A 25,637-nucleotide genomic window follows, 5' to 3' on the forward strand; every position below is an offset into this window, starting at 1 on the left:
AGCATGTTAATCAATTCAAATGCCTACTACAAGGGACAGCTGCAGTGGTGTGCCAAGAGACATCAAAAGGGCTACACAGATGTAAGCCAGCCCAGGATGCAGGAGTCTGCATTTAATGTAGAATCCCAAAGGATATATTCATGCTGCTGAATTGCTATTTTTAATGAATGAAGCAGGAAGGACCGTAGTGTCAGGCAGAACTTGTTTGGAGGGACTGAAATTCCAGATTTCTGAAAAATAGGGAGGACAGTTCACTTTTTATTTATTTATTTTTTTTAAGACTTCCCTGCATCACTCCTGGTGTAATGGAGAGACAAAATATAAGAGTTCAAAGAAAAATAAACTGTATAAATAAGGTTCTTACAAATCTTGGAATTAGCAAAAATGGATCCCCCCCGCTGGAACTGTGCTATAAAGAATGGTCTGTATGTCAGGCCTCTGTAAGGCAGTTGTGATAATTACACAAAGCATAGCATTTCTCATCCGCTTCTACTGATTATTGTTTAAATGCCATAGAATCTCATTAGTTCAATCTTTATTACATTTATTATAGAGGCTTCACCAGGAAGAAAAAGGCTTCCCCTTCTTGCTTATATAGGCAAAGGACAAGTGACTCTTTGTGGTCAGAATATCTGACTGGCTTCTTTTAGAGTGAAAAAAGAGATAGCAGAATGAAAGTGAAATGTCTGAGAGACAGTTTTGTGTCTGTCTCCTCCATAGCAGACTTGTCTGAGCTCTTTGAGTGCAACAGGGAAGGGAACTTTCCTTCTATTTAAAGCACATCTATTCGCAGCATGTTGAAAAGAGCTGCCACTAATTTCTGTGCTTGTAATCAGTAAGCAAAGCTACAGTGAAGTGGAGGGGGATCCTCAGGTAATGAAGTCCTCTATAACTGAGGACTGTGGCCTTTTTGGAGTAACAAAACCAGGTACTTCTAGATCTTCTAGATTTCTGAAACCACTAAGAAGTATTGTAGATGTTTGTGTGCTTGTGTGTTCTGTTATTGTGTCCTTTCAGAAGTTACTGCAAAGGCAAGGAAATTTTCTTCTGTGAGTTCTTTGATGTTGTCAAAAGACACTGCCAGTCAGGTGATTACTATAATGGTCCAAGAGGTAAGCTACCTATAAATTGGATTTATAAGTAAAGAAAATAAAAAGGAAATTAAAAAAAAAAATCATAAACTGGCTTTTTTTCTTTATTTTTATTCTCTCTCTTAAATAGCACAAATGATGGTGGAATTTCATGACTGTAAGAGATTTTTTTTTTTTCCTCTACTCAACAAAAAACTTTTCTTCTTATTGCCTGCATCTTTCTATTTAGCACAACTGAAAAACTTGTCCCCACATCAGGGGACAAGTTATTTGATTTCTTGTTATATCCAGACATGCTATACAGACTGTCCTCCTTTGTGACCCTAAATGATTTCTGAACCACAGACCATATGTGAAGCAGTGCTATTGACCGAGGTCAGTCTTCTGTTTGCATCCCAGGTGGCTGCCATTGAGACAAGAAAAAGAGACTGAAACATAAGGAGAGCCTACCAAAGTGGTATAGAGAGGAGAAGAACAGGAGGTATCAAATAACAACAGCCTACACTTGCAAAAATGTCATGTTGCAGTGATGAAATTTGTGAAAGAAGTATTGCCACCTTAATAATGCACCATACAGTGCTTTGCTGGGCTCATGGTTTTCTGGTGAATACCTGGCAACGATAAGTCAGGAACAGAAAGGCCTTTCCTGAGGAATGGAGCTGCTGAGCCATTACAGAACAGCTTTCACCTGATGTCAACAGGAAATCACTGGACCCTGAGTACTGAAAGGCTTTTAACATGGGCCAGGGAAGGTTTGCCCTTGCCAAGTGGCAATGAAGGGTGCTGAACAGGCCACATCAATAGGACTATAGCTAGAAAGTCCTGGTTAATTACTCCAGTACAGCTTCTGGGGAGATACAAATGGAAAGAGAGTGAGAGTCAAGGGGGATTTCCTCCAGTGCCATCAGAATTGCTGTTCTGAGGGCGCTTTTTTCAGTTGTTATTATTTCAAAGGCATCTTTAGAACTGTGTTATGTCCATCATTACTAAAGGAATGGCAGGTTTGGTCATCAGAAAGACAAATTTGTAGAGAAAAACAAGGACAGTTCCTTACAGAGCCTCAAGGAGATTGCACAGGTTTGGAGAAACTAGAAATGTCTGAGTGGGACCCTAATAAATTAATGAGCAATGCTCTATAAATAGTGTCACCGCATGCTGGCTTTGCAGTCAAGGTTAAATGAAGACATACTGACTTTCCTTTAAGAAGTCATCTGAAAAGGGGATTAGTGTTTGAACAGCAAAGGGGATGCTAGCAACCTGGGTTCAATTCCTTCATCTACTTTACATTTCCTTTCTGACTTTCAGTAAGCCTCCTGGACTCTGCTATTGTAAATATAATTAACTGTACTCACATTTGGGGGCTTGGGGTCTAAACCTCAATCTATCCTATAGCTTATAGTGTACCTGCATTACAAATGTCATTCCTTTTTTCCTGCGTATTTATTTAGCAACTCATGCAACAACAGTTGCGATTCTAATCCTATTTCAGCTGGGATAGCTATATTACTTCTGCAGTGGTTTGACAAAAAAGGCCAGGAAAACATAAATCATAAAGATTCATCTTGTTAAGCTCTATAAACTGAAATGTATTTAGTATGTATTAAAGCTTTTGTTTTCCATTTAAATGGAATTTTTGTATCAAGGAGGGAAAGATGTTGCTATGTTTTAAGACTCCATTTCATCTAACTTTCAAAATTTTACTTTCCAACTCATTCTTAGTGTGACAATGGGACTAGTTGGAAGATGGATTTGGGTCTTAGTCTCCTTGTATTCCTACATGTAAAACAATGGTTTTAAACAACTCTTCTCAAAATTGTACACATTCAGAGGGGAAAAGGACCAAGGACTGTGAAATCTTCAGAGACAAAAAGAGTTGGACTCAGTGAAAAATTCTGGAAGAGTGTCATATCTGTAAAGCACTTATACCTGACTATGGCAGAGATACAACGCATTAAATAGGAATAAATTAAACTGAATGCACAAATTTATCAGTAGTGATCTTAGGTGTGAGAATAAGGTTGTGAATATCAGACAGAAATAAACAAAGGAAAGCTATGCATTTGCCAAATGCTTTGTAGCCAAGTAGATGGAATTGTAGTTCTGCAAATCTGCTTGAGAAATTAGTCAGCCTGATCAAATGGGGACATGCAGACTGATAAACAGCAAAGCTTAATAAGCAACTACATAGTGCATAATGGTGTTTTCTTAAAATATCTTTCTGGATGTCCAGAAAGTAAAGAGTCACAGGGAGAATTTGAGCCTCACAGTAGAATATTATCATCTCAAACGGTTGTACATTTCTTCTTTTAACAGTGTAAACATGAGGCACTGAGGGAAGAGAATCAAGAAAGAAGCACTGTCACCCCCAGTGTGACAGAATAAAGAATACGTTGAACCAAAAACTTCAGATGAAGCATGAAATTAAAGAGAGTGAGATAACTAACTAAAATAAAGAAAGGGTTAAAAAGGGCATGTGTAGAAAACCTAGGAGTAAATGGAAAATAAAATGCTTAGCAGTCAAAATAGAATTTTTAGTATATAACATAACTACATAATTACAATCAACATGCCATAAGCCTTTTTTTTTTTTTTTTTTTTTTTTTTTTCCCCCCCACATACACTGTATGAAAATGCCAGAGCCAGTCAGAGAAAGCCCACCCTCTGATGTTCTTTTTCAACTGGGATAGGATCTAAATTTATAGACTGAAATTCTGGCTCTATTGATCTCTGTGTGATTTTTGGTATTTGATTCAACAGTTTCCAGAGTTTCATCCAACAGGCAAATTCCTTTGGGGCAGAGAATTCAGTTAAACTTCCAGTTTGATATTAGTATTTATCAGGGAGAGGACGACATCACTCTTCTCTCTTAAACCAAAGGGGATAATAAGGATTTGCCTGTAAGCCTGTACTTCAGACATCACTAGAAAGGGCTGTCAGGATCAGCTCCCCTCTAGGCTGCAATGAGGTCAGTCTGGCAGCCTGGCTATGAGTATAGAGCCAAATGAGCCCTCAGAAAGAAATATTTCATGCTGTCAGGTCATTCTTTCGGAAAGCAAAGCTGATTTTTTCTCTTTAGAGCAATAACTGGCACATATGAAATGAGGTAGTCAAGTTTTATAGGGAGAATTAATATATTTTATTACAGTGGTTGGTACATTGTGAGAAGCAAACAGAAAAGCCATGATGTTCCTGAAACTTTATTTGGAAGAAACAAAGTTTTAAACACATAGAGAGGCTGCTTTGGTTATTGTTTTCTTTCCCCAACTGTATTGCTTAGCCCAATAGAAGCTCTCTTGCCCTGCAAACATTGCTTGTTTATATCCTTCTGTTTTCAAAGCTAGAATAGCCCTGCTACAATGTGTAATAAGGACATTGTGCATCCTTCGCTGTTTGGTTACTACTCTGTAGGGCTGTCTTGGTGTTGACCTAAACACTCCTCTCTTTCCTAATCTTTCATGTTAGTGGTCTCCAGAGGTGTATTTTTGGAATTTGTGGCTCATAGAAGCACATTATCAAAACTAAAGGTCTGATCCCTAGTGTTTCAGAAGGAAATGTATGAAGTGAGCAATTATGGAATATCCTAGAAGAAGTAGGAATTAACTTTCTAACTCCTGTCAGGTAGACTTTGGATTATACCCTGCTTTCTGAGGACTTATATACATGTATACTTTCAGATAAACATCTAACTTTACTCTGATTTCTATTGATCTTTTAGACCTTCAGATTGTTTTGTGACAGTGATTGTGACAATGAGCTTCATATGAAACTTTGTGTTTAAAAAACATCTTTTGATCTTTTTTTTTTTTTTTTTTTTTTTTTTTTTTTTTTTTTTCCTGTGTCATTTTAGTCTTTCATTCTTGTATTAAGAAGTTAGAAACTGGAACGGCTGACAATCATTTTTCTACCACCGGTTTTGTATATATTCCTCCTAAACTTCATCCGTTATTTTTGCTGTCTCTTCCTAAAGAAGAGAAAGATTTTTTGTTCCTGTCCTAAAAGCTTTCTGCTTCTGCCTAGTGTTAGCAAGATGAAGATCAGATTTATTTTTTTTTTTTCATTTCTCTAGACTGGAGTGATATGGTTACAAAAGTTACATTTTCTCTACCTTCATGTGCAAATGTTCCTACTGTTTTTTTCATAAGGGCTTTTTGTTCTATTCCTGCCTCTTTCCCCCCAGAAAATTTAGACTTTTTGCCACCAAGTGCACTTGCATTTGTCACTACTGATTTTTTGCCTTCCCTTGTGCTACACATTTTCTCAGTTCTGTTAGTTCACTTCAAAATCTATCATCTCTTGATTTTTCCAAATAAGTTTGTTTTATCCTTAATGTTTTTTTTTGTTTGTTTGTTTGTTTTTTCTTCATTCTTCAGCTGCTTTTCATACCTTATTATTGCTACAGTATGACTCAGTAGTCTTTGTGCTAACCTATTATTAATCTTTAACTTTTATTAACCTTTTGAGCCACTTAGTCCTACACTTTCTTTTCTTAGCTTGTTTTGTGTAACAGCAAAACTTTACCACTTTCTCAAGACTTTCTGACTTCTTGAGTCTTACAGGGGCTCATCTTTTCTACAGAGCTTCTCAGTACCCAGGAAATGTGGCACATGCAGTCTCCTGGAATAACTTGAGAACTAACTTTAAGACACATTTTAGATGAAGAGATGGGGAATTACACAAAACCCATCCTTACCTCTGTGGTAAGGACCATGGAGCACATTCTCCTTTAATTCATTTCCAATCACATATGAATTTCTTTTGGTGCTGGATAATTCTTGGATAATTCTTCAATACCATCCTTGATTATTTATTTATTTTTGTCAGTCTTTCTGCTACTGATCTTGTTTATTCTATGCACAGATAGGAAAATATCTCTTTAACACTCCTATCCTTCTAGGTTTATATCCAACATTACGTTAACTTCTTTTTAGCTATATAGTCAGGACCCTTATTGATCCTCCACAGTCTCAGTTTTACAGTCTCCTAATCCAAAAGCATTAACTTTCTTTCTTGTACCTAGATTTATAATTTTATCATTGATTATACTATTTTTTCCCTAAAAATAAAAGTGAGATCACCATTTCCTGTGATCTCATTATTGTTTACCACACTGTCAATATTTACATTATCCATGAATTAATAATAAATTAATAATTATTTAAAAGGTTTACCTTGCAATCACTAATGAAAAGGCTTAATATTGTTAGGCTTAATTTCTGAGAACCTTGTACGGTGATTTCCTTTGAAGCAATCCTTTTAAGATCTGTTAGTCACTGAAAATGGGTTTTACTGCTATTGTATAGCTCTGTACATTTTTAAAAGAAAAGCATCGTGTCGTATTAAATCAAATGCCTTTCAAAGATTGTTACAGCTGCTCCTTTAAGCTCATCAGTCATTTGGGGAGTGTTGGCCAGAGTGTGAAGCTGAAAATGTTGGCAGGAATAGATAGAAACAGCACTGTACTTCTTATCAAAGTGATGAGGTTTTATAGAACTCTGGAAAAAACATACTTTTAATCTTTCCTCCTAACCTGCTATGACTATGCAAGACCCAGACTGAGAACTGAGTTGTTACAACCTTTTTAGCAGCATAAAGTGAGACTCAGACTCCATAAGGACTATGCAATTGCTGCCTATTAGGGGTGTCCTTTGTTTCTGGTCCCTGTCTGTTCAGATTGGGGACCAGAGTGAGGCACCCTGTTGCTTTCGTGTAGAACAGGCAGCTGTTTTTTTCCCTCCATTAAAAAGCACAGCAGGACAGTTGTAGAAGACAGAGTGTGACAGAGCAGAACCTGAAGTCTTATGTGTCATGGAATCAGGATTACTGGGAACATGTATTTGATAACAGGAGCATGGAAAATTCCTTGAAATTAATATCACAGAATCACAGAATCACAGAATCACAGAATTTCTAGGTTGGAAGAGACCTCAAGATCATCGAGTCCAACCTCTGACCTAACGCTAACAGTCCCCACTAAACCATATCCCTAAGCTCTACATCTAAACGTCTTTTGAAGACTTCCAGGGATGGTGACTCCACCACTTCCCTGGGCAGCCTGTTCCGATGTCTAACAACCCTTTCGGTAAAGAAGTTCTTCCTAACATCCAACCTAAAACTCCCCTGGCTCAACTTAAGCCCATTCCCCCTCGTCCTGTCACCAGGCACGTGGGAGAATAGACCAACCCCCACCTCGCTACAGCCTCCTTTAAGGTATCTGTAAAGAGCAATAAGGTCACCCCTGAGCCTCCTTTTCTCCAGGCTGAACAAGCCCAGCTCCCTCAGCCGCTCCTCGTAGGCAAAGAAAGTCATAAATTCTCCTACTTAAGTATGTGTTATCAGATAGATAGCCTAAAGACAAGACAGCATTAGTGAATAAATACTGAGATTCCCATTCAGAATTCTTGAGAAAATTACTCAAATTTTGGAAGAAAAAAAAAAAAAAAAGATATTTAAAAAGTATAGACAGTGTAAAGAAAGGCCTCTTCACAAAAGAGAGACCTTTTCCCAAAAGAACCAAATGGAATGGCATGGTGACATTAACAAAGAGAGAGAGAGAAGAAGAAATGTAGCAAGATTTTTGAAACATTTTAAAGCCAGCTATTCCAAAAGATTACAAGTCGCATCTAATTAATAACGTATGTAGATGGAGTTTTAAACAAGCTATTGCTTTGAAGACATTCTTACCTCTATACTAAGTAGTTTAGTTAAATAAATGATCAAATCGAAGGCTTTGAAGTTATGAACATTAATCAAAATGTTTCAAATCAATGCTGGGTAAACTATTAATAACCAAAAAGTCACAGGAGCAAGCTATTTTTAACCAAAGGGAATTGTTAACATTCTTTATCATCAGAAATTAAAGCATCTAATTCTTGGTAAAATTATGCAAATGATGTTGTCTGCAAAGGTTGCTAGCTGTGCCAGGTTTTCTCCCATGGTTCCAAACTATTAAAGCTGCATCATCCTTTACCATTAGGAAATTAAAGGTTTAGACAAATGTGGACTACAGAGCATGTGCCCTGCTCCCTGATTTATACATAAACTTTCTGTGTGTTCACAAGAGCTGTAACCAGATGCTTTCTAGAGCATTGCAGGATTGAGAAGCTCAAGGGCAGCACTGGTGCTGATAAGGGCAGGAGGGCATATGGCAGCAGGGGTTTGTCATGATCTGAATCTGTCTCCAGGGGAGAGATGAGCTTATGAGGGCTGCTGCAGGCTTACCAGGTTGCCAAGCTGACAGGGCTGGGACTCACATAAAAGTGATGAGACCCCAGGGAAACCACCATCAACCCCCAAGGAGTCCTTCCCAAAACTATGCCCCTGTTACCTGTAGTATGTATCAGTGTCATGCATCTCATCCAGTTTTGGTATACAACCCACATAATAAGGAAGTCACATTTGCATGTGACTCCAAGAACGTGCAAGTAATTGCTTGCCTGCATCATCTAACACATCAGAAGGCACAATGGCCATCAGTGTTTACAAGAGTGGATACCCAAAGCCTACTGCTTTGCCTTTGACTTTACAACTAAGTAATGAGCGGCTCCATGGAGGACATGTTTTATTATACTGATAATAACAGCACAAGAATCATTAGTCTTTCCTACTTAAAATATCTGTCATAATCCTCAAAGCATATTCCCACCCCACCCCCCCCCAAAAAAAAAAAAAAATCTGTGTTACTGAAAACCCATCCACTGATAGGTAATTTCAGGCTTTTATGTCAAAAGTATATGAATAGTATAATAGTATAATATATGATATGTTTTATCATTCTTTTTTCTTACTCCCCCCCCCCCATTTCACTTTGGTGTTTGTGTGTGTTTTGTTCCTGTTGATATTTTGAGAGGTAAAGTGTTAAATAAAACACAAACATGCCAGTGTTCTCTTAAGTGGAGACAGGTAGGAATGCATCACAGACTAAAGAGAATTTATTTGAAGTACTGTAGGCCCAAAGCAATCATGGAAAATCCCACTGCAGAAGTTGTAAATATATATAAAATAAATAAATATAAAAATAAATAAATATAAATATAAATATAAAAAATATAAAATATATTTTTTATATTAAATATAAAAAAAAAATACAGAAAACATGACAGGATCAGAGCTGTACTGGGGTCTGCTAGATCCAGGAATTTTGGAAAATACAAAAGACAAATGGAAAATATTTTTATGGTGTATTTGATGGAAAGCAATATAATCAGAATGTAGATTTATTTTTGACAGTAGTAAGGTCTTCTGCACTTGTTCTAAAGTTAATAATTTCCAGTTAATCCAGACACAGTAATTTAACTGTAAAACTGCATTACAGGGGTTTGAGCACTGTATTTGGCATAAAAACGTAAGATATTTTTAACTTTGAGCTATAAAAGGAGAGTACAAATATAGAATGTCTGTGACTGAGCTCAGTCTGAACTGCAGTGGCCTCCCAGTTCAGAAAGGCTGTGAGTCCTGGGATGTGGCTGGAGCAAATGTCACTAGCTGCAGGAGGACTCAGGACAAACCTTACACAAGACAGCTAAATTTGCCATGTTATGAAAGTCATTCCATGTAGATCAAGGTTTTGAGGGGTTGACAGTGCACTGACATTACATATATAAACTGAGAATTGAAAAATGTTGAAAGCAGCAAGAATAAAGATAAACATTATCAGGCAAGAGCTGGGTTGAATTAGACCTAATATAAAGATAATCACATCTGCAAGTAAGTGATAGAGTATTTCATGAATTCCTTGGGAAAGTCTGAAAGCACCATGTTATGTATGTTCTTGACAAACAGAATAGTGACAAAAGTACAAGTCCAGCTGAGAAAGTGACACTGCAATAGAAAATAAACAGATCAGCAACTAGAAAGCAAAAAAAAAAAAAGACATTGTTATTTTGATATTAGATCACAAGCTTTGGGAGTTCAGAAACATTGCTATCATCAGCACATAAATTAAAGTTACAAATAATGGAAGGCAAAGAGTTAAAGATAGGTGATATATATGGGTACATAAGAAAAAGGAAATGATAAAATGTATAGTTGAGCCAGAACAAGAAGTATCTTGTATTGTGTAAAACATGGTCAGTTCCTTGTTTTATGGAAGAACTGTTAAATGAAAAGGGACAATGAAAAGGGGACAAAGATCCAAAACAACTCAGAAAGTGTTGGAAGATAACTGCTAAGTGGTAGAGAAACTCAAAAAAGCCCAAAGAAAAATGCAAGAAGTACCCAATTATCCTGCTAGTCATGTTTCTGGGAAAAATCTGAATGTGCCAATACAGAAGGCCAAGGAAGACCTGGATAGCCTAAGAGTCAAAGAGTGATTGGAGAAAATGTGTGAATAGTGCCATTACTGGTGAGAAAATGACTTGATTTAATTTTTAGTTATCTGCAGCCCCACTGGAATTACTTAAGTACAAAATGATCATTTATTCAGGGAAAGAAATTTAGATGGCGTACATGAGGGTTCATAGCTTTAGGTACCCTTACAAGACCAATGACGAAAGCATTGCAGATATATGTATGCACATCCAACTTGGAAAATGTTATATTTGATAACCAAGAAATCTGCCCAGCAAATATAACACTCCTGTGCCATTATTAAGGCTTGCAGAGATGAGGCCCTGATCTGAAAGAAAAGAATGAGTTAAATGTCGTAACAGGGTATAGGTAACTTTGGAAAGAACCAGACTTACTGGTCTGGAGCTAAAAGCTGTTTAATGCTGTACAGAAATTTTCCTTTCAACAAACTGAAGCAATCTAGAAGCAATTCATTCACTATTTTTTTTTCTTCTTGTCATCCTAGAGGCACATATACATTCTTTTGTAAAACTGTTATGGCTAGGGGGTCCATAAGCTATACTAAATGTGAAATAATGAAAAGGCATTAGTGTCACAATTCACTGTCAGCCTGTCTGCTCTAGTAAAAAAAGATAGGCGTACAGAGATTTGTGGAAACAGATCATTCTTTTCAGGAATGCATGTCTGTTTCCTGAAAGAATCTGGGAGTGACACTTGTGAAAAACACCCCTCTGCAAAAGGGCTGGTCACGTCAAATATTTTTAGGAAACGGAGGAGTGAAATAAGCAGTTACTTAGGTATTGAGATATTGTGACAGTAAGCACAAGTTTTGGTTGTCCCTCAGTGCCTCAAGATGGTTTATCTTGTTGCTGCCACTAAACTAAAATAGTGGCTTAGCTATGAACATCTTGCAGTGCTATACCTTGATATCTCCAACCACACTGCACTCAGTGCTCTCAAAGTAATTACCTTTGGTTTTGAAGAAAACCAAAGCAGGGCATGAACACTTAAGAACGGTAAGAACAGATAAGCTCTTAAACAATTTAGAAAAAAAATATTGGTTTTATATTTGGTAAGTAACCTAGAAAGTGGCCACAGCACCAAGCCTCCTGGAGTATAAGAAGTGTTTAGACAACAACACTCTTAGACACGTGGTTTAATTTTTAGGTAGTTCTGTGTGGACCCAGGAGTCAGACTCAACGATCTTTGTGGGTGCTCTCCAACTCTAGACATTCTATGATCCATAATACTATAATTCTAATATTGCATATAGGGAAAGGGAGACAGGTCCAAGATGGGCTTTTATCTAAAGTTACATAGTAAACCAGTGGAGGCAATTGTAAGAAAGGCCAGTATTATGCCCTCCCTTGTTTTGACCATCTCAGAAAAACTTTTACCGACCTCAGGAGCTTCCATTATTGTTCAGATTTAAAAGAAGGGTCTCACATGTAGTTGTAAACCCTATAAATCTACAGTTTTACCTACATTTTTCAATAACGCATATCTGAAAAAAGAGCTGTCACTACACAAAGCAATCAGCATTGGAACAGCTGTGGTCTTAACTGTTGTTCAACAGAAAGTCAGGATTTAAAAGACATTTGTTCCTCCTGACATACTAAAGCAGTGTACACAGTGTGCATACGCCTTTGTGAAATTCCATTACAGCTTTGAGGGCACATGCTAATATTTATTATTGCTATTAGGATTCATAGTTTTGAGAAATGTGAGAATCAAGCTATTGATCTGTGGTACTAAAATAACCAAGTTACTAGAAGAGTTACATGTTGTTTTTCTTCTGATGACAGAAGTCCAATAAGAGTGGAAAATACTTAATTCCTAGTTTTCATGATGTTTAGCTAATTATTATGTTATTAAATAGTGACTCAGCCAGAAGGGCTCATTTGTTTCTTCCTTCTCAAAGAACTGGAGATGTTATGCATTGAGAAAATGAAAACTGAAACTTTCTTCTCAGCACCCTGCTTTTTGTCACTAACATTTGCCAACTCAGGGGAGAGATTTATTTCCTTCAAGGAAGGAAAGAACACTTAAGATATGAATGAATACAAGAAAAGCAGGAAACCAACCACAGCTGTCAATACACAATTTATAGAGCTGTAACACTGCTGTGGTAATATCAAACAGAGACACAATAACCTGTAAAAATGATTCCTGCAGACCTGAGCTCGGAAATGAAGCAGTTAGCTATGTTAGTACCCAGCATTTTTTCTGAAGGCCTGGTGTTTGAGGAACAAAGCCTCTTTCCTTCCCAGGCTGCTTTCTGCAATGCCAATTCCTACACTCCAGAATAGGTAAAAATAAGCTGCCAGTAGCTTGAGTGCATAATGGCCTTGGTCCTTTCTGCACTTGCCTATTCCCAAAATAAATAAACATATAAATAATAATTTACCAACAGTTTATCTGCAGCTGTAGAGGAATGTTTCATATTTTGTTGTAACAATTAACATTTTGTTGTTGTTGTTATTTTCTACCACCATACTCTCCTTTCCTGCTCTGTATTTTCAATTCTTCAGTCCAGGTCCCAGTCTTATGGTGATGGGAGTTGAGTGGCAGATTGGCTGTGGAAGATGGTAGAGCAAGAAGAAGGTAGGATGCAGGGCTTTCGCACTTATACCACAGTACTGGTAGGAGAATTGATAGCTATGTCAGATTTGCTATTGTAGCTACCAATGCAGTAGAAAGCCATTTAGTTTTAACTGGGGACAGAGTCTGGCTCAGCAAAAGAGCCAAACTAATTTTGTTTTAATTATTTATTGTGTTCCAATTCTCATCACTGTTTCTTTTTTAATTGTATTTTTAATTAACTGCATTGATTGTAATGGACTGTATGCTTTCATCATGTAACTTTGCTGACTGGTTTAGCGTCCATTTTATGTTTACTACAACATCTAAACAAGAACCAAGAGGAAACCTCAAAATACCAGAAAGTGGAGAAAGTGGGTATATACAAGACCAAAGAACAGCCTTTTCAGTATTTTACTGCTAAATATAGGCAGTCATAAAGACAATTTTATTAATTGTTATTTAACAATTAATAAAATTGTTAACAAAATGAGTTTTGTTAACAATTTGTTATTCCATTTAAATTCCCAATGAAGAGTGAGTAACCCTGGCTTTGTAGTATTTTCAGTACAGCAATTCTCTTTTCTTCTTGTGATAACCTCTCATGCACTGGGATGTATTTTATCTTTTACTGTTGTTCATGAATTGACTCTGCTGTGGTGGCAGGAGTGTCCCCATGTACCCTATTTGCCTTCTTGCTGTCAGGGCACTGCATGGCTTGGGGCTTGCTGGGGATTGTCAGCTCTCTAAGAGTCTCTTAAGGCAGGCCCTGCCAACCGGGACATGTCCCACCACCCCACTCAGGAGCAGGGCAATTAAGGGGAACCAGGGCAGCCCCAGCATTAGGCACCTCCCAGGGGACAGGGCCAGGCTGGGACATGAGCCTGTAGGTGGGCCAGGCTCAGCAGGGCCCGTGGCTGGGCAGATAGGCAGGGCCTAGCAGTGAGGAGCTGGAGACCTGCCCTTCTGCAGCCATGCTCGGGCAACAGCTGGTGGCCCTGGGGCATGTGCTCCTGGGCTGTGGGCAGAGACACAGGCCTCCAGGCATTCAGGACCATTATGGCATACTGGTGCCCTCCAGTCCCACACAGTGTTCACCATTTCTTCCTTCACAGCACAGACCCCACTGGCCACTGGCGTTTTGTTTCCTGCTGCTGGCTTACTGGCTGTCCCACTTTTCTTGTTGCAAAACTATGATTCAGCTCTGAGTCTCCAGAAATAGGTTGTGTCTAGTACTGTGAGCTCATAGCTCAGGCGAAGCAAGTGGTGTGAAGGTTTGGCTGACTGCTGTAGAAATAAGTGGTTGCAAACTAGTTTTTGAATTCTCAACAGCTGCTCATTTTAACCATATTAACGCAGCAAGGCTTTGTTAATATAGTTAACTAGGGAATAGCAGTTCTTTGGGGCAAATGTCTTTATTTCTAATATAATAAATGTTGCTGTGTGAAGAAGCCATTTCAACATGTTGCTAAATGAACAATAATATTAATTCCTTTTTTTTTTTTTTTTTAATGCTCTCATTATCTGAGCAGAAGGCAGAGACTGCCATACCAATGTTCATTCATAGCCATCTTAACACAGAATCACAGAATCACAGAATTTCTAGGTTGGAAGAGACCTCAAGATCATCGAGTCCAACCTCTGACCTAACGCTAACAGTCCCCACTAAACCATATCCCTAAACTCTACATCTAAACATCTTTTGAAGACTTCCAGGGATGGTGACTCCACCACTTCCCTGGGCAGCCTGTTCCAATGTCTAACAAACAGATACATCAGATATTAACACAGGCAGCTCACAAGCTCTATTGATACAGATGTGAATTTGAATTATTTTTGTTTATCCTTGCAGACATTGTATTTACTGTCAGAAACGGGGAGCTATTGGCCAACAGTTTCTGAACAGAAGGCTATGCTGGCTACTATCTACAAGCTAGCAGTAGGTATGTGAATGTGAATGTTTCCAACATTAAGCTCCCAACAAGTTCTAAAAGGAACAACCTTTTACTATTGGAAAAAGAAACAGAATTGTTTTCAGATTAACAGTGATTTGAGGAATGGGGTCACATTGAGATGTAGATGAACTGACAAAAATCTTCTGTCCAGTCTAGGGACTGAATGCCTTTACTAAAATACAGAAAAAAAAAAAAAAAAAATCAAACAAAAACAAACAAAACAAACAAACAAACAAGAAAAACCTTGAAGGTTTTTCCACCAAGGATGATCTTCAGAAGTGGGAAACCTTCCTTTAAATTCAGTAACAATTCAGTAAAAAAAGTAAGATTTTAAGTAAAAAAAGTCATTATTTTGGAAATTTCACAAGCATCCTCTCAAGATCATTACACAGGGACATAAGTGCACTGCTGTAGTTTCTAAATCAATCAAATGAGAAGGATTGTATGCTTTAGTTATTGTCTGTAGTGATATCTGAAAGCAAATGCATTTGATTGCTAATATTGGTCCCACTGACACCCCACTCATGACTGAATATTATGAACTACCCTCTCAATAATTTTTTCCAACCAGTTTTATATCTACCTTTAAATATTTTTCCCTGTGTTTTCCTGGATTGCTTATGAGAATATCATGGGAGACTTTTAAAGCCAAAATTTATGGCATCTGCTGCTTCTTTCTTATTGACAAGATGTGTTTTTCTGTCATCTAAAACTCCTGGAACTGAAGAGTTTCATTTGAGAAGGTCAAATTAAAATCCCTTTGCAAAGAGGAAGTCATTGAAACAAATGTTTTAGCTAGTCTGTGAAAAGGCCATTTTTGTCGAACTTTATGAAAAGATGCATATTTTACAAATAGAAAAGAACTTCCTAATTGTGATCTTTTTCCTTACCAGGCTTCAGGTCAATGTCCACAGTTTCTGATATTCTGAGACATGAGTGCATGGTGCTGGGGCAGGTAGGCTTCATTTCACTGAGGCCCACATCTAATATCAAACAATTCACCCTCCAACTCATAAAAGATTCTGCTCTTGAAATTTTTGGTCTCATTGTGTGTCAAAGTTTTAACGTTACATTTTCTGTTGTGCAGAATGATGTTACAGTTTCTGCTAAAACTCACAGAGCACCGAGACCTACAGAGAAACCAAAGTATTTCAATTGCAACTTTGGCAGAGATTAATGTAATACTGACTCTCTATCTATTATGTCTCCCAAATGCATGTTGTGCTAGTTTCATACTAAGAAGTGAATTTTTTACTCAGTTTGTCACGTATAGCATGGTGGGGAGGGAAGCAAGATTATATCTGTGTTTCTGTTAACTGCATGCAGTACATCAATGGGCAGAATTTTAATAGAACTGAAAACAGTAGAAAGAATGGAGAAAAAATATCAATTATTAGTAAAAAATACATAAGAGCAACCTCTGGCTCTGGGCATTGCCTTGCACTTGAATCTTCTCTTGGCAATATTCAGAGATTTTCACTATGTTGACCAGACAAAATGGTTGTGTTAATTATTGCATGTGTCTATGGGAGAGAGCCACAGCATGCTGAGGCCTTCTGCTTTTGTGTTATACCAAAGCCATGCTATAACAGGGCAAAAAAATCAATTCATAAACATGACAAACACTGGCTGCTCTCTGAAGGATGAAAAGAAAAATGGTTTGAAACACCTTTAAAACCTGTTGTCATAAATTACACAGAAGGGTTTTTAGACCAAACCTGGGCTAGAGAAGAAAGATCTATTGGTCTCTTCTACCTTTTACTATTTTGCCTTCCCTTGTCTGGCCCTGCAGTTTTTCTGGCATCTCTGCTAATGGTAACTGTTATAAGCCTGTTGTAGCTTCCATTACTCTGAAAGAACTATTTCTTTCTAAAGGCACCCAAAGATAGAGTGTGCAACTGAGAAGTGATTTTCAAACTCAAAGGAAGGAGGAAAGTCATGTTAACAAAGATTGCTGGAAAAGGAACACTAAACATTTTTGATTGCCAATGTTGCTTTCGTATGGCTGGTGCCAAGAGATATCGAAATCAATGTGAAGTGCATGCTCTCAGCATTTTTCTCTGGCTGAGTAGCCACCCTACTGAAAGCTAATAGTACATTTGGGTGGCAAATGATTTTGTGTTCTGGATGGAGCCCTGAATCCTGTGCTGAAATTCAGCATTGTAGTAATCTCCATTCCTTTATCCAAACATTTCCCTCCTGTGTCACTTGCTACTTCCCTTCTCCTCTAAAAATGTTGGTGGTGATGGGAAAACCAAGTACAAACCCTAACTTCAAAAACTGCAGTTTTTTTAGTGAGATACTTAATTCCATTGAAATCACATTCTTTTTATTGTCAAGCAGTTCAGACTTTTTATTTTAACCTGTCTTGAATAAATAGCTTACTCTGTTGAGTACTGGCTTATAGATGTCTTTGCTCTGTAAAGAAAATTTTGATGTAATTTGTATTTGGTGAGCTGAGAAGCTGTAAATGACCATATGCGTCATCTTGGGAACATTATAGATATATGTACTGTGTTCGACTAGACGAAGGATCCATTAGTGACCCAACGGAGGTGTTTTAGAGCAGGAAAGGAGAACTCTCTAAACACCATCTGCTCATACTGTTGCTTGTAAAATGATGTCACATCTGCTGCTCTAAAAACATTATGCTGATCTCTTCTACAGTACAAGGCTGCTGCACTCCTCTTAGCAATGGGAAAGGAGTCAACGCTACATTATTGGGACAAGAGGTGTTAACTATAGATGAAACCACACATGGCCTTCTTAGCTTCCAATATCTTGTGAGTGTACCATAAATGTCACAAAAAAAAAAAAAAATAAAAATGAAGGAGAGGATTCAATGCTCTATATTTAACTGACAAAGTTGGGTAAATACTTAGACTGTAAGTCTTTTCTGAGCTCCATCTTGCCCCTAGTTGGCTGCTGCTGGTTCAGCTAATACTATTACATGCTTCAAACCTAAAATAGCCAAGTCCTCTCAGAGGTTGAAGAGATATTTAAGGTAGTTTGATCAATGGAAGAGGAAATTGTCTTTGATGGAGTGTGTGTCAGAAAGCACTGCCATTTGTTTTGCTCATGAGATCTTGTAGCTGAGTATTTGGCTGCCTATCTCTCATGAGGTGTTGTAAAGCTACTTTACCAACCAGGGAAGCTTTACTGACCCTGGAAGCTCCAAGACTACACATCTGCATACATTTGCAATGCTGCTCCTTACAATTGCAGCCAGTGTTAACAATTTCACAGTAGTTGTGTACAGAATTAGAAAAAAACAGTCAGTGTTGGTATCAGGAGGAGATAACAACAGTGATGATGATGCACGAAGGGTCCTTCGAAGAACTGAGCAAATGCTTCCCCAGTTGACTTAAGTTGTCATTTAACTCAAGTGCAATTATTTTGACCTGTGATTGTTGTACAGTGTTACCAAACATATAGGATATGTAGAGAGAGAAAAAAACAACAGCATGAAGTTGTTATGGTTTATTTAGGCAGCAGCTAAGTGGCTATGTTTGCTTTGTATGATATTGAGTTTAAAGCAAAAAAATGTGAAAACTGACTGATGTCTCTAAATGGTGAAAAGCAGTCACCAGTATCTCCTCTCAGTCAAGTATATGGTAAAAGAATTTAGCCTAGTATCTTAATATCTATTTTGACAAAACATTTTGAGACTATTGGAAGCCTGAGGGTTGTCTCCCATATGCAAGGCAGAAGGGAGGAAACTTCTACTCATGTGAGTGTCATGTGAGCTAGCATGACAAGAGGGAGGCCAGGATGCCAGGAAAGGTGGTCATGTGGCATTTTCCACTGCCATATAAGACTCATATGAGGCCTTAATGAGATGGTCTGCCATGTGTGCTGAAGAACTGAAGAATCTGATGTAGTTCTCGCAGGGTTTCCTTCCTCTGGAAACCTTGAGTTACCAGAGCTGTGGATCAGTGACATATTATTTCTGTTATTGAGGGTGGTTCTTTATTGTCCTTCCTGTCTACAAAAAGCTCTACAAAAGCAGGAACAGACCAGAAAATAGGACACAGGAAGACTTTTCAGGCCATTTTTATGCTACTGGCTTGATTGCTGACCTGGACAAATCAATCTCTCTGTGCTTATGGTGGCACCTCTTACTATTTCTCTGTTAGCAGATTGTGTGCATCAGTCAGTGATAGACAATTTCCTTTATGAAGTACTTGAACCCAGATCTTACTTGTAAACATGAATGGACTGTAAATGTAAATGAAAGACTTTGCAGTCTTCCAAAAACAAAGCAGTTACCTTTTTTACAACACAATAGTAGAGAGGAAGGAATGAAAGAGGACTGAAAGTTTTCATAGAATCATAAAATCCTAGAGTGGTTTGGGTTGGAAGGGACCTTAAGATCATCTGTTTCCAATCCCCCTGCTGTGGACAGGGATGCCTTCCACTAGATCAAAGCCCTATCCAACCTGGCCTTGAACCTGGCCATTCCCTAGGGATGGGGCATTCACAACTTCTCTGGGCAACCTGTTCCAGTGCCTCACCACCCTCATAGTGGATAATTTATTCCTTATATCTAATCTAAACCTGCCCTTTTTTAGTTTAAAGCCATCACTACTTGTTCTGTCTCAACACTCTCTGATAAAAGTCTCTCCCCATCCTTCCTGTAGGCCCTCTTTAAGTATTGAAAGGCTGCAATAAGGTGTCCCTGGAGCCTTCTCTTCTCTAGGCTAAATAATTCCAACTTTCTCAGCCTTTCTTCACTGGAGAATTGCTCCAGCCCTCTGATCATCTTTGTGGCCCTTCTCTGGATGCACTGTAATAGATCTATGTGTTTCTTATGCTGAGGGTTCCAAGGCTGAATGCAGTACTCCAGATGGGGTCTCACCAGAGCAGAGTAGAGGGGGAAGGATAACCAGCTCTTTCTTGTAGCCTTGACCTAGAGCAACAAGGATAGCTGTCTAGTTGTCCTTGATAAATTGGATAAATTGTCGCTTTCAATGAGATTAGAAATGGAATGCCCTAGGAACTGAGTATTTTTAGAAAATGGAGATTAGTTGCATGTTCTACTGTATTGACATTCCACTACAGCTTTTGCAGACAGTCTTACTCTGCCTCAAGTTCCTTCTTGCCTGGGAAGTTCTGGGGAAGGTATTATTTTTATAGGTGACCTCTGCATTTGCAGAGAGCCATTTCCATGCTAAGATGTTCTTCTTGCAGTGGAACCCATGAGAGGAATGAAAACAAGTGTTATTCTAGCTTGTGCTTCAGTCATCTACATTTTGTAAGGATACAAGCCTTTTTAACAGGCATTTTTCCCCTTCCATCTCAAGTGCTATAGAAAACAAATACTTTAGGGTGTACATTGACTGAAATTAGAGCAAGAATGAATACTTTGCTTTCAGGTAGCATTGCTAAGGCTACAGGAGGGAATTGAATTACTGTTATGGATCCAGTGTTTGGCCCATTAGACTAAATCACAAAGGAGGTGGCTCTGTCATCAATGACTCTCCAGGTGCCTGGTGCTGGCAGGTGTCTAGCATTAACCTTAGTTGGGTGATGAGACTAGTGCAATTCATTTGAGAGATGGAGGATAGATGCAGATGTGAGACCAGCAGGGACATAGTTAGCTCAGTAGCTGCAGTATATCAAATACAGAAGAAGCCCTGAAACTGATGCCAAACCAGGTTGAAAAGCCCACATAATTTCCACACAGAAGCATCACTTTGAGTTCAAAAAAAGTCTGTGTTCATGCAATGATGCTACCTGGGTAATAATAATAAGCCATTGTTTGCCCTACCTTCTAGGGTGCAATATTGTATGGATGCAGCAAGATTATTCTAAGACTTGGCTCTCCAAACATAGTTTGTTCCTATGGAGCAGGGATATGTTTCTGTTTTCCTGCCTGTTTTTCTGTGAAACATACCCTCGATCAGAGGAAAATGCATATTGTTTGGCCCCTCTGACATTTCTCTCTGTGTTGATCTGTCCTTTGACAGACTGCAACAAGCATTTCTTCCCAGTACTGAGAAACACTTTTCATTGTGCACAATGCTTTTCACCCTTTTCCTGCATTTTTAAGCCTATTGAACTGGTTATTTCACTTCAGCCTACAAGTATGACTGAGTCTTGAGTTGTGCACACTCACATTATGCATTGTTGTGGGTTCAGGAGCTTGTATTCATCTGGTTAAATGATTTTGCTTTTCTGCTAATTTATCCAATAACTCCAAATTTAGATCAATACGTAGACATAAGAAATAATTTCATCATGCTGACAGGGTGGCAAAAATATGTAGACTATAGCAATGCCATGTTCATTGTATTTGGTAATTGCTTTTTACTATTAGAACCCCATTTAACTGAAAAGAGTATCTTTTTGATACTGTTAGCTGTCTGGAAGTTCCTCTGCATAGATCTATAGTGAAGATGTTTTCTTGATGAGATGTCATTTCAGTTGCAGTTGTTTGCAAAATGATAAATACTTGCTGAAGAAATGTTCCTGAATGTTTTCAAGAGTTCTCACAAGTCTGAAAGTTGAAAATCACTGTAGTAGGTCTGGATCTAATATAGATCTATCAAATGTAGTGCATGCACAGTTATGGACACCTCAGTTGTCCAGAAAACATAACAGGTCACAGTGTCACAGCATTTTTCTTCTAACTCACCTTTTCATTTTTATCAGTTTCAACTTTCTTAACCTCAAACTTTCAAGCAAGTTCTTTCATGCTCTTCAGGACTTGTGTTGTTACACTTCTGCTATGCTCTTTTTATATCTAAGTCAATGTAACCTAATCTATTTCTTTCTCTCAAAGATTATCTTCTACATATGAATAATAACTTGGCAACTAACACATGAAAAAAAATTTAGTCAATGTTTTATATATGTATTCAAATGAACATTATATAACCAAGTACCTTTTAGATATCTTTACAATATTGGCACTCAAGGCTGTCTGTACACTTATCCTTTTTCTTTATACTAGGCAAGCTTCAGGTGAGCACTAAATAAATTGCATTGAAGTCAAAGTTTTTGCATGTGGGAGACATGAATTTTTAGATGTGGCCAAACATGTTCTGGTTCATTACCTCCCCTTCCCCCTTTCTTTTTTTTTATGTTGAGCTCTGCAATCTGAGGCATTGTTGAAATAAGGTTTGGTAACTAGTGTCTTTAATTTAAATGACTAGACTTAGAGCAGTCTGATGCTTAAACTGGAGTAGAGTGATGCCTACATTACTCGACTGGAATTACTTGGGACTATTTAGTCAGCGCTTTATCGGTTGGACATTTCCATTTATATAGTGTGAGCAAGCCCATTGGAAAAGGTCCTCCGACAGATGGCTAATTGAAATGTGAAAAACTGTAGCCTGCCATAGGCTCAGGTTCGAGCCTTCTGACCCCTTTGCAGAACAGACCACATTGAGGAGTGGAGATGCAACACAGTGTGCAAATTCTCTCTGTGTTACATTAACTTTCACCTCTTCTTCCTTTGGCCATCGTTGATAAATGATAATTAAAATATCCATGGACATCCTATAAAAACCTAAGCTTGGGTTGCTGAAAATTGCATGAAATTCTTAAGACTGGGATGTTCTCCCACTTTATGTAATCCTATGTGAAAACAGACACCTTTTTGTTTCTTTGTTTTTAAATTTGATTAGACTTTTTAAAGAATAATGGAGATATAGAAGCTCACATTTTAAGAACATCTATGTGCAAATGTATAGTTTTAAATAACAGTACCTTGACTTTTATTGTTCTAGCTGTTCTAGCAGGGTTACAATGGTTGTTCTAGAGGCACAATAACATTTCAGTTCAAGGTTTGGCAGCTCAGGAATTCTGACAGTGCCATACAAGCAAAGAACAGCAATCTCCCTTCACTCCCTTTCATAGATGTAAACATCCCTTCCTCAACCATACAAAGAATCTCATAAGAATAAATAAATATATTTTTTTGCCAGATTGTAGAAGAAAGCTTCAATTTGTCTTTATTTTCTTTTTCAGTTTAAGATTTATTTATTTATTCATTTTAAGGGGGAAAAAATAGGAAAGAAGTTATCAGATGACATGTATTAACTCCAGACCCAGAGACCTTATTAACAATTTCAGTATGTCAGAGCTCTCACTGGTATTTAAATATACTAACTGAACATGCCTATTGAGTGCAGAGATACTTGAGCAAGCAAATTCTAACCTGCTGACCTTCACTGCCTTAGTGGTCTGTCACAGAACCCTCTGCAGGCTAAACTGTTTTACTGTGAGGGTGCCCTGACCGGTTAGCTAGAGCTGACCTGGTAATGGAGTTTCTGCATAAACTGATTACCTTTCTTACTTGATCTTGTGAAGTCTTCTGTTAAGACACCAATGAAAAAGGACTGGAAAGGAATAGGGAGGTGTATCCTATCTTTCCTTTTCCTCATACGCCCTACAGTTGATTTCTTCGGCTACTACAAAACCCTCCTTTTTTTTTTTTCCATCCTGCAGAAAAGTTTGTGTACAAAGTAAGACCCCACCCAGGCAGACAGCAGCACTGCTCAAATAGTCACATTAATGAACAAGTACTTGTCACACATGACCGAAAGAAGTGATTTGAGAGAGAGCTCACCATGCTTGTGCTTCTAGGCAGAGATGCGGATTTTGTGGCTGGCATTTCTTTGTTTTGAGAAATCATAATTTCTACAGGCAAGCCAGATCTTGTTTTGCATGAAGCACCATTACCAAGCGACCCGAGAGAAGGACCTGCATCCAGGGACAAGGACTTCTCTAATTTGCGTGTTCGTGATCCAGCCACAATGTCGTCACTTTTCAGACTGTCTAAATCTATTTCTTGATTGCTTTTCCCAACTAAAATGTTCTCTTTCCAGCTTTCAGGAGACTTTCTCTTAATACGTAAATCATCTAGGCTTCTCACACCGGATGGAAAGGTATTTTTCAGTTTAGCAGCTCGGTATGACCTCAGGCTCATGGGATCAAGCACTCTGAAAGTAACTTCATTAATAAATTGAGAGAATTTGAGTTTAGCTTCAATTTTTTCTTCCACGACAGACAGTGAACTTGATGATCCTTGACTCACCAAGCTCAAGTCAGATGCAGAGGAACTGCTTTTCTTGTGTGTTGTCTTCTGCCTCTGGAGCTTTTGGCTGGCGTTTCCTCCTTCTGCTGGATATAGAGAAGAGTGTTCCAGTCCATGGGATTTCTCACCCCCTTTCTGACAATGCTTTGATCGATGGGGTCGATAGCCTTCATCCTTATTTTTGCTTTTAACAAAGCTTTTAGCTTCTGACCTTGTGCTGCCGTGTAACTCAAAGCTATCCTCGCTGGAGCTGCAGCGTTTTGAGTAACTGTTCATTGTCAAATCTCCAGAGACTTCCCTCTCCACATCAGTTCCTGCTTCTGGCACACATGTAGAGGTGGATGCACAGCATGCCCTTTCTTCAGTCACCCTGCCAGCCCCCTCTTGTTTGACTGGTCTTCCAAGCACAGCAGCCTCTGGCTTAACAGGGGAAATGGAGCCCTTAGACAATGACTCCATTTTTGTGTTGGTGTATCAGCTGGCGTCAATGACAGTGACATTCCTATAAATCTTTCTCTACTTTGTAAGGCAACAGACATGTCTTTGAAAGGCATAATAGTGCAGCCACCACATTTTATCTCATATGCATCCCAAATTATGCATAAGTTTCATAATTAGATCAATAGTGCATTCTCATAATTTTAATTAGCCATACTAATCAACAGAATCTATAGGACATGCAAATTTTCCAGGGTATTGAATGCTTAGTGGATGAACATGGGCTTTCATTGATCCAAAGCAGCATATGATATAATCCTGTCTGTTGATCTGGAAACCAAACTACCATGATGTAAATCAATTCTCACTAAGTAAAGTCAGGGGTGGTTCTGTTTCAGGGCTTTTTAAAATCCAATAGTAGAGAAGGTCATGCTATATTGTCCTAATGCTGCTAGTGTTTTCTATTCTATTAGAAAGCTTAGTGGCAGGTCTGCTGGACCCAAAAAGGCAAAAAGAGAATGTGATTCACACTTTCTGCCTGCTTGTTCTTGCCATTGTTTTCATTCTAAAATAATTTGTTAAAGGTTTGAACCAAAGCAAAGTTCAGTAATTCAGCATTATAAATGAGTCTGGAGTGGTAATGATGTTTGTTTCCACAACTCTTCATGTGAGGCTCTTCTCATTCTTTACAGGCAGGCAAATCTGAACTGTGAAGTGCAGAATTTCTGTTTTTTTTTTTTTTTTTTTTTTTTTTTTTTTTTTTTTAACTCATGAGGGAATATAAAGGCTGTTTTATGTGAGGTTAAAGGCTATAGTTTGGCTTTATGATCAGTATGAAAGTTTGGAGCATCCTGATCACACATGAACTGACTGATACATTTAAGATTTAGATTAAACATTAGGAAGACGTACTTTACTATGAGGGTGATAAGGCACTGGCACAGGTTGCCCAGAGAAGCTGTGGATGTCCCATCCTGGGAAGTGTCCAAGGCCAGGCTAGACGGGGCTTTGAGCAATCTGATGTAGTGGAAGGTATCCCTGCCCATGGCAGGGGGGTTGGAATTGGGTGATCTTTAAGGTACCTTCACCCAAACCATTCTGTGCTTCTGTGATTCTGTGATATAACCCTTTTTGTCTGATGGGAATCAGACATCTTTCCAACTTATGCAATTCAGCGGATGGAGACAGAAAAAAAGAAATGGATCACAAGAAGAAACCTGAGTGACCTGCCTTAAACAGCTGGGC

The 25,637-nt window shown here is 38.3% G+C and overlaps 1 protein-coding gene across 5 annotated transcripts in view; it reads right to left on the bottom strand.

Annotated features, from left to right (window-relative positions):
* BEGAIN (brain enriched guanylate kinase associated) overlaps positions 1–25,637 on the bottom strand; it is a gene marked incomplete at its 5' end in the record, with an annotated part of 164,064 nt that overhangs the window by 129,139 nt on the left and 9,288 nt on the right. Inside the window, one exon of one of the 5 annotated variants that reach the window (XM_084520126.1) lies at positions 23,487–24,230. The exons of the other annotated variants lie outside the window; for them this stretch is intronic. Coding sequence (XP_084376252.1) covers positions 23,487–24,230 — 744 coding nt within the window. Of the gene's footprint in view, positions 1–23,486; positions 24,231–25,637 lie in introns of those variants that run through there. 5 annotated transcript variants of the gene reach the window in all.

Source organism: Aythya ferina (assembly GCF_964211825.1).
Source record: "Aythya ferina genome assembly, chromosome: 5".
NCBI classification, from domain to species: Eukaryota; Metazoa; Chordata; class Aves; order Anseriformes; family Anatidae; genus Aythya; species Aythya ferina.